At 43.5% G+C, this 13,227-nt stretch overlaps 1 protein-coding gene across 1 annotated transcript; it reads right to left on the reverse strand.

The window, feature by feature from the left end:
- Nucleotides 1-1,126: 1,126 nt before the first annotated feature.
- SOD1 (superoxide dismutase 1) lies at nucleotides 1,127-9,978 on the reverse strand. Its single transcript, XM_074970809.1, has 5 exons — nucleotides 9,784-9,978; nucleotides 6,927-7,020; nucleotides 6,119-6,188; nucleotides 3,307-3,424; nucleotides 1,127-1,411 (listed from the first exon to the last, which is right to left on the reverse strand). Exons 1-5 carry the CDS (start codon nucleotides 9,880-9,882, stop codon nucleotides 1,301-1,303), a joined length of 492 nt encoding a protein of 163 aa, XP_074826910.1. The 5' UTR covers nucleotides 9,883-9,978; the 3' UTR covers nucleotides 1,127-1,300.
- Between the last annotated feature and the right edge of the window lie 3,249 nt (nucleotides 9,979-13,227).

Consider the following 13,227-nt stretch of genomic DNA (forward strand, 5'->3'; position numbering starts at 1 on the left):
TTTAAATTCTTTGGAGACAAAAACACTTGTATTTAAAGAGTAGTATATACCAGGAATTACTGGGCCACTGAAATGCCTAGTTGCTATAATATACTGTATATAGCAAAGTAAATCACTACCTGGGGAAGAAAAACCTTACATGAATTTCAGGTGGTATAGGCACCATCCATATGCTTAAGTGCTGCAGTGCCATTTTACCAAAATGACCTGGGCCAAGCCAGCTGGGTTGGTAATAAGTGAACTCTCTTCCCAAGCCATTTCAGCTAGTCAACCAAATTAGTTCAAGAGATGATATACTTTCAGCAAATGCATTTTTATGGCTAAAGATCCCTAAGACTAGTGCTGCATAATACTACCTGCTTAGCAGGTAAGGCTGCCAGCATAGATGATTGCCCTTGTTCTCACTACCACCTCTGTAACTGAAGTAGCAACATAAAGCCCCTTTCTGTGCTAGGATAGTATTATGTTTGTTTTACTTTCCTCCCACCCCAAGATGCTGCATAGCTACAGCTTGGGGGAGAAAAATTTTCTACTGAAGTTATATTCTTTCCAGGTTTGATACTTGAGCAACTGTATGGTTCCTTACCTCAGAGGCAGGGTTAAGTTTTACCCTTAAGCTGTCAGAATTGACCATGTTGTATGGCAATTTTAATCAGTTTAGTATTGCTACAAGTGAATAGTCAGAAAGGTGTGCCCAGCATTTGGTTCAATAATACTGCCTTTGAGAGGGGAGGCTGCAATTTTTTTTTTTTAAAAAGATTGGAGTAGTAAGACAGTTTTGTTTTCAGATATTTCATTGAGGTTTAGTGTTCTGGTCTTCCAGAATGGAATAGAGAAGTGAATCCACCTAGGGAACCCTGTTTACATGATCAGTGGTGCTAGGGGTTGAAAGAATGACTTCCAGTGCAGCTGTTACCCTGGTGTATAACTATGTCCCTTCATTACAGGAGGTTTTACTGTTAGTATTACCATGTTCTCCTAGGCCTTAAGTAACTGCTGCACTTAAGGTTTCAGGAACTGGAAACCACTGCATACATGCAAGTTGCTATTGACCCTATCCATCTTTAGGAGTGTGTTTTTAATCATACAGAGATGACTTTAGAACAGATTAACAGAAAACTACATATTTCCATCAACATTTTAATTGCAGTACACATACAAAATTAAGTCATTTATACTGTTCTAGCCAATACATACTGAAGATAGCAGTAAGATTAAAGAAAGCTTTTGTCAGAACAATGTACATTGCTATATAGCCTACTTATCATTTGCACTTTAAGTGCTTCTAAGTAGTCAATATTTAGAGTTTAGCTATTCCAACAACACCACAAGCCAGACGACTACCAGCATTGCCAGTTTTAAAACTTTCATCATTTCCTCCTTTACCCAAGTCATCTTCTTTCTCATGGACCTAAAGGGGAAAAAATGGATTAAGAATTAACCCCATGTTAAATGGCAAGATATTAACATTTCAACCTTTAGCCATGCAGCCTAAGTGATTAAATGGCAGTACTCCCTCTGAATTCTAGTTCATAACACCAAAACAAGTTAAGCATTTGTCATCTAGTTTAATATTGAGGAAAGATCTACTTCACTCATGTTGCTGGAAACAGTGTCTTAGAAGTTAAGCACTTCCAGATAAGAGTTTGATTAGAGTGAGCAAGGTTCAAATAATTGTGCTGAATATTAAAGTGCACCTAACTTGACACTCATGCTGAGTAATTATGAGCACAGTATTGCCTTAAGTTTAGACTGGCCATAAGAGTAACCTTATTTGCAAGCTGAAGTGCCCATCAAGTTAAAATCCAAATTTAGAAATACTAGCCTTAAAATCTTGGCACCATTACCCAAAATGGGAGTGTTAAGCTATTTAAGATTCAAATTCATCCCTGCAACGGGGACCCAAGCCAACAGGAAGATTTCAACAGCAAGTAGTAGGTTAAAGCATTCATAGCTAGTACCTGTGCTGTAAACCTAATGGATGGCACAAGTCATTTCTCTGCTTGGTCAAACACTGATGCAGGCCAATAACAGCAGTGGTGATTTTATAGTGCATTCACAATCCAGTGATGCTACTGCATCACACCAGTTACCTTGCATAGTATACCTCCTGAACAAGAACACTGCATTAAAGTACAGTAGTCTACAATAGAGATCCAGAGTCAGTGTTATGGCACTAATTAAGTTGCTGCTAACACAGGTTAGCAGCTTTACTATTAAGTCACTTTATAGACCCTTGTTGCTAGAGTGCCTCTTGTCAAATCCTTCACTGAATCAGATTACCTGTAGTCAGACTAGTTACCTGAAAGCCACACCTACATACTAGAGGAAGCAAAGCAAAGACACCAGATCCAGTTTCCTCTAGCCAACTGTCTTTAGTATCTCACCCATTGAATGAGACTTGGCAGGAGAGAGTTAGAAAGAAGCAAAAATTAAGTGAAGGGAGTGATTGAGCTTCAGAATTTAGCCTGCCAGAAGCCAGCCAGGAAGACACTTGCAGAAATCAAGTAGTTGGAGTCAACTGTGTGACAAGTGGCACCAATCAATCATGAAATGCTTTAGGTGACATCAGAACTCCACGTATGTAGCTCAAGGTCTCCAACATGTTCAGCCTCTCCCCACCTCTTCCTTTAAGGTGGATCAAGATTTTCCAGTCCTTTGATGTGCAAGTAGCTTTTAACCTTCCATGCTGAGACTGGTATCTTCTCCCCTCACATATAAAAGCCTTCATTATGCAACTCATACATCAAGTTGGCCATGACTCATTTAAAAGGATACTTCAAGTTTTGGAGCTACAGTTCATGCAAGACAACAACTGCACGTTTTAAAGTCATCCTTCAACATGACTTTTACACAGCTACAGCTGCTTGTTAGGTGTGTTCACACTCCAATTCTGCAAAGCTTCAGGTAACTTCATAAACAAAAATACAATAACCTGCAGTCTGAAGTCATGACACTGTCCGTTTTTAGGGCACCACAGATTCTTGCTGGCAAAAGCATAATTGTTGCAGTAGTAATCTACAGAGAAGACAGATTCTGAAACCCCAGAAATTTATTTGAATTGAAGAATTAATTAGTTTAAGGTACCCAGAAATGCTAGTGTTGACATTTAGCTTGTCTTTAGACACCCAATTTCAATTAATAGTTCAGTTAATACTACAGGATCTATTTACAAACTGTCACTGATTCACTTTATTTGGTTCAGATTTTTCAGTCAAAGAATGGTAGATTCTATAGTACAGGTGCACTGTACCAGATTTCAGTCTCACAAGACTTTAATACAGATACTAGTCAGCTCATACTTACCACCATGGTGCGTCCAATAATGGACTGCGATCCCGTAAGAGAAATTAAAGGATCTGTAATACACACTTCCGCCACACCTTCTTTATTAGCAGTCACATTGCCAAGATCGCCAACATGCCTAGAATACACAGAAATAGAAGTCATTTGAGTCTTGAGACATTAAGTCTGAATCATTTGCCAGTAGAAAAGGTATTAGCTTCTCCATGTAGCGAGCAACATGGTGTTAGATTCCTGTTTTCTTGTTTAATGCAAATGACAACTCAACTTTTGTACCAGGTTTTGAACTGGAGTAAAACATGCCACCTAACCCCACCTTCTCCCCAACTTAAGTCCTCACACTATTTAAAAGAATCAGATATTGAAGGATAGGGAAATCTGCCAATATGTTTAACTTCAGTCCCAGGCAGAGCTCTGGAGACCACTAAGTATAGCTACTATTTTGAACTAAGACAGGTGGCAGTCCAGCCTACAAAATCTTTTCAAAATGCATCAAAACTCACCAGCTGGTAAAGTTGATCTGCCCACACTTACCATACTGTAACATTTACTATGTACTCAAATGTTATTAATCTGAAGTAGGCAGAACTGTAAACTGGCTTACTGACAGGGCATAAGTAGCCACACTTTTAAAGCTTTTGATACAGTACCACAATATTTGCTGTGAACAGCTATTTGAATCAAAGCAAGCTGCCAGCTGAGAGGAAAAAAATTAGTAGGTACCTCAATGATCTGGAGTATAAAAATTCATGACCATTTGCGCTATTCTATTCTTAGGAGAAGTGACCTTATTTGGCATTTTCCAGGGCTCTGCCCTACTGTGGAACATTCTCCCCAGCATGTGTTTCCCATTATCATCTGATTCTCAACAACTGGGACATGCATTCATCAAGGCAGGGGCGGGGCAGACAGGACAGGTTAGATTTGCTTTTGTTCTTTAAAATCCAGAATTTTCTAGAAGAATTAGGATTTCCAAAGAAAAATGGAATACCCTTGGTGAATTTATGTACATTACCATTTAAATTATACCCAATGTCCAAATCAATTGAGATTGTTAGTGTTTGGCTGTATATTGCTTGTACTAGCATCATTGCCTGTACTACTTCTTTTCTGACATCTGTATTTTATGAATTGCAAAATAAACTATAGGCAAGACACCAAGACTTTGTGCTTGCTCTAGTTACCCAGGAATTTGAAAATCTGGAAGTCCACACAGATATAATTTGGAGACAGATGAATCACTACTGACTAGTTGTTAGTCTAGTCTGGTATTCTGACAGCAGCCAATATGAGAAGCTTTTAGAGAGAATGCTTAAGTCAATCATTCCCCCCCCCAATGCTTTTTGCTGAATCCTCTAGAGTTTTAGTTTAGAGGCATAGCCATTTTAAAGGAAAATTGTATGCTAGTTTTCCCCCAAAACATCTAGAAGGTTTTTAAATGGTCCTTAAAAGAAAAAAATCCACTGTTAACTTGATACTGAAGGAAGGCTCAGAAGTCTAGTTCTTCAGACTCCTATTTTGTAACCTTTTTCCAAAGATGCTTACAAAACTGACTACATAAGCAATAAAAGTTTATGCAGGCCATTACAGCCAACACTTAAATGCTGAAGTTAATCACACTCACTTCTGCTAGAACTATGGCTTAAATGTTAAAGCGTTGGTAAACGCTCTGCTCTAATGCAGAAGTGGAGTCAAATGAGTAAAATAGCTTGGCTAGTCTGACAATTATAGCCGTGCTTATGATGTGGCTGACTTTGCTAGAAGTTGATTTGGGACACTCCTAGAAGTTATGTTTAAACATTTGGAATGAGTGACCACATATACTACAAATCCTAAACGAAATATCTGATAAATATGATTAACTGCACAAGAAGTCCACAAATTAGGTCCCATTATATGCAATAATTATTTACTAAATTAGATGTTTACAACACCTGCCACAGTGCTGTAGTCTAGTCACTTTTGTGAATGTTGACACTAGCCTAACTCCTTCACTTTTTTGGCTTCACTCCACTTGCCACCATTAAAAGAGACCTAGATGCAATTCTGTCCTCAAATCCAGAGTGCTGGTTCAGATTAGAGGGTGGTGCTCGCAAGTACCAGATGATTTCCAAGGAACAAAACCTGGCAGCCTTACCTACGCAGAGCTATCAAGCCACTACACTGATCCTTTAGTTATGGGCCATAAAAGTTAATGGCAATTCCCACTTCATGTATTGATGTGGGTTTTCAGAATGGGAAATGGAGTTCACTTATGGCCTTTTCTAAACTATCTATCAATCTCTAGTTTAAGTGCACCTTGTGGCTACACAGGAATACTAAATTGACTGACATAGGATACAGTGCTCAGATTTGTACCAGTGTGAAGCATCCACATATTTTGTGCTCAACCCAGATAGCTGTCAAAGACTTACATTCCTGTAAGTGAACTCCCTTAGTCCCCACTATGCTCCCTTCACCAGTGTCCTCCCAGTACCCCTCTCCCCAGAGACTCCATTCATGGTTCCCCACTCCCCTACTGTGGGGTTCCATTGCATGTATAGCTTAAGACTGCAGTCTGCTCCACGCCTCAAACAGTTTCTCCCTCCTGTTTACTAGGAGTACGGGGCATTTCCCAGCTCCCATAACAGCCGGGTATTGCAGTTTCCGACCTACAACTGGACTGCAGTGGCTGAAGACTGAGGAAGGCCAATGGCCGAGGGTGAACTTTACACCAGTTTCAGAGGGACAGTTGGTGATGGCGCAACTGGTGTTGAGACCAGCTTCTCTAGTAGAGATCCATAGAATGCAAAAAAAGTTAAACACTGATGCTCACCTCTCGTTATCCTGTGGTCCACCATGGTTTTTGCCATAAGGATTGAAGTGAGCACCTGCACTGGTACATCCTGTAACAAGTTACAGTCTTCAGTACAAAGTTACTGCATAACTGAGTGTTTTCTGATCCATAAATGTACCCGTTTCCCCAGCAAGATGCCTTATATAAGTTTAATACAACTCAGTAGCTATTTCCTGTAAGAATAATGTGACACTTTCCACCCAAAGATGGATAAATGACTATTGCCCTAAACATCCACTAGAGTTTATTCACAAGAGATGCTTCTTTGAGAACTTCCAGAGCTCTTTATCCATGGTATGTTAGAGTATGGTCAGGACAAGCTTCCTCAGATTGCCCCATGTAGATATGGAAGGTTAAATCTCCAGTGAGTCAATCTTAGCTTCAGCTGAAAATGATACTTTGAAAGTCTATCCACCCAGTAGTGGGCACAGACCAGATAAACATTATCCAAATTTGAGCTAGCTGATCTCATGTTCCATTCCATTCCCTTGCCCAACTGCTTTCAGATTTAAAGCTACTGTGTTAGAATATCGGTAGCTCGGATGCAGCAGTTTATACCATCAGTTTCTTGAAGTGAGATACTGCTGTTAGCAACTAGTGGACAGACCTTCATTTTATATTGCTTTCCTTTTATTTCAGTACCCAGAAACTGAATTTACACAGGAGTTTAATTCCAGTAGGAGTATCACTACAGTGGTTTTATAGGACAATCATGTCCACTGCAATAAACTTAAAGGTGTCAGAATACAGTTTAGCTATAGCAAGAGAGCCCAGACAAGAACCCTACCATTTGTGTTATCTCCAAATTCATGAACATGGAAGCCATGTTTTCCTTCAGTCAAACCTGTAATACTTCCTGAGAGCGTTACTGGTCCATTACCCTTCAAATGGAAAAAGAAAGTTATTTCTCTGTTAGTCTATAACAACTAGTTGAGGACTTGTAGAGTTTTAAGGCAGATAAAACTGCAACAGAGGCTTTCTACTCAATGGAGAGATTACACCTTGCAGTCCCACAGTTTGTACAGCACTTTGTAGTTGTGAACAACTGATGCAGTAGTTATGACAAATGACTTCATGAAATATAGTCAGTCCATCCAGCAATAGCGAAGACTTATTGATTCAAGCCTCAAATGAAGATATAAAGCAGTCTTTTGACCTGACCTCTTACATAAAGTAGGAAAATTGGTTTCTGTATTATAATCGCAAAACACAATCGCTGTTCCAGAAAAATATTGATGCCAACAAGATAACTTAAGACCCTTATCAAGAGCTCTGTGCCTTTTCAAGGGCGTGTATATGCTTCACCTTAAAGCATGAAAATAAGGTATTTTTAAACTCTGCAGCTTGCAGTATAAATACAGTGATTTTCCTTTATGTTTAGTCTGGAAGTAATCTTAATTAGCCTAATTTTTTTCTGGAAATTTATGTAAAGGATATTTTAACCTCTGGATCATCTCCTCTGTTTTCAGCCCTCTTAGGTAGGCAGTTTAGTAATTTCTATCTGCAGAATTTCCATGTAGGTGCTACTTTTGATAATTATGATTGAAGACAAGAGTTTAAGCAGTATGCTGTCCAAGAAAGGTTTTCCATGGTACTGAGTACTGCTTAACTGCTTTAAACCTGCACAACACTTTCAAAAAGATGAGCCTGGGAGTTTAAAATCACTACTTTGCTAAACTAAAAATCATGGACTGAACAGACACCAGATAAGCACCTCCCCCCACCCCTTTTTCCTATGACTGTGCAGGCATTGTAGGCTACTCTACCTTGAATGGTCCCTTACAACAGAGCTTCTTAAGCTATTCCCCCCCCCCCCCAAATGTGCACGCAGATCAGTAGCTGATGGCTCACAGATCGGCACCGGTCTGCGGACCGCCACTTTGAGTAGCACTGCCTTACAATATGTGCTCACTATTTATGCTAATCAATCTGTTCCACCTTGCATTTTGCTGTCACCCTTCCCACACCTGCAGAAGAGCTGTGTGGCTCAAAAGCTTGTCTCTTACCAACAGCAGTTGGGCCAAAGATATTACCCCACCTGCCTTACCTCTTTAGTTTAATAGCTCAGTTATAAAACTACATTTCCCATGCACTGTTTTTAGCGGCTCTGTTTACCAGGAACCATTGTTATGCACATTACTATTTGAGTAACACTTATGGATACATGTCCTCTTCAAGTAAGGAGCACTAGCACACAAAAGTCTTGCCAAGTACTGGTTGCGCTGAGCAAGATGATCTCAGAGCAACACTGGCTCGGCAAGGTGTCATGGCTGCCCTGCCCCTCATTTACAGCAGTGCCAACTGCATCGAGCCAGCACAGACACAGTAGTGGGGGTGTCAGTGCCCAACTGCAGAGAACACTCAAAGCAAAGATGTTCCCAGTTTTCCATACTATTACATAGTTCAGCCCAAAAGACACTTCACATCCAGAGTGACTAAGGCTATGTCTACACAGCCACTTTCAGTGCTAAAACTTTAATCATTCAGGGGTGTGAAAAGACCCCCTCCCCCCCAAAACAAGTTTTAGTGCTGAAAAGCACCATTACAGACAGTGCTTTATTGCCAGGAGCCACGCTCCCGGTGATAAAGCTACTGCCCCTCATTCAGGGTGGGTTGTTTTTTTATTATTCCTGGGAGAGCTCTCCCGCAGCAATAAAGCGTGTCTGCACTGCCCATGTCACAGCACAGCCACACTGTAACGTGGGCAGTGCAGACATACATTAAATGGTCTACAACTGGTGTAATAACTAGTTCAGGAAACAGCCTTTCAGCAGGTTTAGGAACTTAAAGCTTAAGTTCAACTGCTTTGTGTCACAAATATGGAGGTAGACAAACTGAATATGATTCAGTCAGTCCTACCAACACTGTCCCCTATGCACTGGTGGCTTTGCTAAGTCTTCCAGAATGCACAAAGGTGAGCGCAACCTAGATTTAGGCAAGTGCGACGGAGAACACGGGCAGAACGTGAACCGAGTTAGCAGAGCCAACGTAGTCACACTGAAGCACTTGCGCTTTAGCCCGTGCAGTCACAAGTGGTTCAATTCTCTAGCGCAGAGAAGCCCTTCAGCTCTGTCCCCGCTGATCCCGAGTGGCGGGAGACTGGCTCCTGAAAGCCATTTCAAGCAGTAACAGGGGCCGCGGTGGAGGTGGCGGTTCAGCAACCTGACTCAAAGGGCGCCCTGCCCTACTCCACAGGCGGCGAAGCTGCTCAGAGACAGCTCTCAAAAATCAAATCCTGGACGCCATTAAAAGGAGGCGGGGCGGCGGAGGGGAAGAGCTCGTACTGTGGAGCAGCCCTTCCAGGCCGCCGCCCCGGGGAGCCAACGCCTGCCGAGCGACCGCGCACTGACTTCTGTAGCCGCGCAGTCTCCTCTTCCGAGCACTGCCGGTTGCATCAGGGCGGGCAGCGCCCGGTTGAGGGCCAGCGCCCCCGCTCCCGCCGGGGCAGCAGCGCCTATTCCGGCCCGGCCCACCCCCCGCGTGTCCCCGCCCCCGAGGAACCCCGCGCGGCTCGCTCCGCCCGCAGTGACTCAGCACTTCCCGCCCGCCCCCCAGAGCCCCGCGCACTGCCCAGGGCTCCCCTCGGCGGCACCCCGCAGCCTTCCCCACCACCCCGCGCACAGCCCCCCTCCCCCGTGCCCGACCTGCTGCTCGAAGTAGATGACGCCCTTCACGGGCTCCCTCACGGGGCCCTTCACGGGCTCCTCCCCCTTCAGCACGCACACGGCCTTCACCGTCGCCATGGCCCCGCTGCTCAGCCGCGGCCAACCGCGCTACCAGGGGCCAACGATCAGCAGTACCACAGCCAGCGCCCGAGTCCCCTCCCGCCCCCCTGCCGCGCCACTTATAGCAGCCCAGCCACGCCGCCTAGCCAATCACAACGCTCGCCTGCGCGGCTCTGCCCGCCTCGGAAGAGGCTCAGCCAATCCAGGCGGCAGAATCCGCCACCCGAACTCACCAATCGGGAGAGGGAGCGCTGTCGCCCGCCCCATTCTTAATCAAGGGGCAGCCGCCCCTCACTCTGAGGCCGCCTTTCCAGGTGAAGGCTGAAGGGAGGCCCTGGGGGCATAACAGACGGAGTATAAGAGACCAATGTGGAGGCAGGGTTGAGGGCTAAGGGGGCATGTACCTCTGGGTAGTCCAGCCTCAATCCTGTGCCCAGGGAGATCAGTGGCTAGATTCTCCAGGCAACTCCCATCTTTTCAGGTATTTATGCCTGCTCCTGTATTTTCCACTCCATGCATCTGATGAAGTGGGTTCTAGCCCATGAAAGTTCATGCCAAATAAATCTGTTAGTCTCTAAGGTGCCACAAGGACTCCTTGTTGTTTTTACCTCAGTGTGTGTCCCTGGGTGCCCTCCTTCACTTTGGGAGGAGGCAGTTCTCTTTCTTACCTACGTTTGGTTGGGTGTAAGGCTGTGATCCTACAACATTACAAATGGCTGGAATTTGTTGCACACAGTAAGCTGAGCTTTCTGAAGCTTCCACAAAGAGAATATCAGATCTTCAGGGCTTGTTACATAAAAAAGGTCACAAGCTTGATTACAGGGTCTTTTATAAAAAATTACCTCATCAATACACTTACGTTCTTACACCCCCTCAGCATATGGAGATGGGGCTAAATTGCAATTATCCCATTTATATTAGGATAAAACAAGAACTCGGTTTATTGATACTTTCACAGTTTGAATATCCTAGTTAGACAGCAGCTCGTCAGGCCCATCTATCCCTAGTTGGAGATAGATTTTATTATTGTTCTTAGCTGGGTACCTCTCATCCTGCTTCTAGTCAGACCAGGGTTTTAGCCGGGCACATCTCATCCAGCGTCTAGGCTTATCTGCTTGCTAATAACCCAGTTGACACATATCTCCAACTCTCATGGAACCTTTTGGTCCCATCATTCCATTACAGCCTGATAGTCAAAGCAGCCCTCCTCCATATCAGTTTCACCATGAATATCCATGAGATGTAAAATCTTGCTCATACTATTTTGAAAAATCTGTTACTGCCTTAAAATTGTCAAAGAGAAATGAGACAAAGAGGACGTGACTCAGCCAACTTGGGAGGGAGGCAAACCAGCATCTTAAGTTTCCTTGAGTTTTAAAAAAAAAGGCATTGTATTGAATGAGGGGTAGCAAGTAAGGCCTGAAAATGATAGCGGACAGGGAAGATAGGGTCTAATCCTACAGTCCCATGTCAGCAAGCATTGAGGGTGATAAGTGTGCATTCAATCTCACAGGAGACGTTGAAAGTAGTCTGGCTACATCCAGGCAGAAATTCTGAAATGTAGAGAAAGGGGTTTACAAACACCATCAGAAAGCAGAATGCAAGGGCACTTGCCACTGCATGGTAGCCCAGTGTGAACAGCACTGAAATGATCTGATTCTCCATTGCCCTATGCCTTCTGTAGTCATTTACACCAGGGATTCTCAACCTTTCTCTTTCTGAGGCCCCCCAACATGATATAAAAATTCCCCAATCCACCTGTGCCACAACAACTGTTTTTCTCCATATCCAGTAGATTAAAAGCCAGGGCTGGCATTAGGGGGTAGCAAGCAGGGCAATGGTGTGGGGCCCAATGCCACAGGTGGCCCTGCAAAGCTAAGTTGCTCAGGCTTTGGCTTTAGCCCTAAGTGGTGGGATTCAGGCTTTGGTTTTCTGCCCTGGGCCCCAGCGAGTCTAACACTGGCCCTGCTTTCTGGTTTATTTTAGCAGACCCCCCTGAAACTTGCTTGTGGCCCCACAGGAGGCCACAGACCCCTGGTTAAGACCTACTGATTTACACCAATGCAGCCTAGGTATACAATAAACTGGGACCAGGATTTTACCCATAGAATTCAATGGCATAACTGCCACTGACTAGAAGGGGTGAGGATTTCATACTACCATTTTTCCAAATATTTCTTGCCAGAAAGGTAATAGATACTGACTGTTACCACTCTAATACCAAATTAATAGTGTTTTATAATGAGCATACAGTCAAAGAACCATTATATTTGGCAACACAAACCATTGGAACTTGCCAATCAGTGGAAAGTACTGGAACTAATATCCCTTCATTTTGGAGTTTGTTCAGTTGCTTGTCAAGTGCTTCTCTTACAGCCTATGGCCTTGCTTTGCAGAACTCAGACACCTCATGGGCTTTTAATGTTTCATGGGGGTACTCATTTAACAAAGAGGTCCTTTATCTCACACCCTCTTACACATAGGTAAATATACGTGAACAAGAACAAATAAAAAACACAGAGTCTGATTAAAAATACCTTCCTCGCTCATGTGCTCAGCTTTTACTCCCTTGTGTTTTGTAATGTCACAATTTCATGCTGCCATAAAATCTTCCAGGGCAGACAAGACCTGAATTTCTACTGTTAAAAACAAGCTGAACCACTTGTTTCTGCTTCATTTTACAAACATTTCTACATCATGAGCCCAGAAGCCTGGTTTTATTTCCCTTCTTTGAAGGCCACCTTTAAATGATTCTGTGACAGAGTAGGATATATCTGTATCTAATTATGATTTTCATTTTGCATTATGAGTTCAACACGTTTAAGCTTGCCTGAAGGCAGCCTTGTACTGCATTCCAGATAGTTGCCCTGCTCAGGAAAGGCATTTGCCAACTCATTGATTAGCCATCAATACCACAACCTAAGGCCAGTGACTCTGATTGTTTTCCAACTGCTGGACCAGCCAGCCACATGGAATAATGTTATTACTACACAGGGGCCCACAAGTGAGGCAAACATGACAAAGGAGAGATGAGGGCTTCCCAGCTCTGCTGAAGCACATGGACCAGAGACAGAGGCTGTACATAAGAGCTGGGTCAGCTCTGTGCAGGGAGTCAACCATTGCCACATATAAGAGAAACATGCAGGAGAGAGCGGGCCGAACAGATTCTGCCCAGCCTGAAATGCAGGCAAGATTGAGATCAGACCAGGGGAAGTCTATCTCAGCCTCAGGATTGTTGTTGTTCAAAGATTTCTAAGGCCATGTCTACACTACCAAGTTTTGTCGACAAAAGTGATGTTGACATCCAAAAGTTGACACAATAAAAATGGAAATCTCATGCTCACACTCGCTCCCTCTGTTGGC

Source organism: Natator depressus, chromosome 1 (assembly GCF_965152275.1).
Source record: "Natator depressus isolate rNatDep1 chromosome 1, rNatDep2.hap1, whole genome shotgun sequence".
Classification (NCBI taxonomy): Eukaryota; Metazoa; Chordata; order Testudines; family Cheloniidae; genus Natator; species Natator depressus.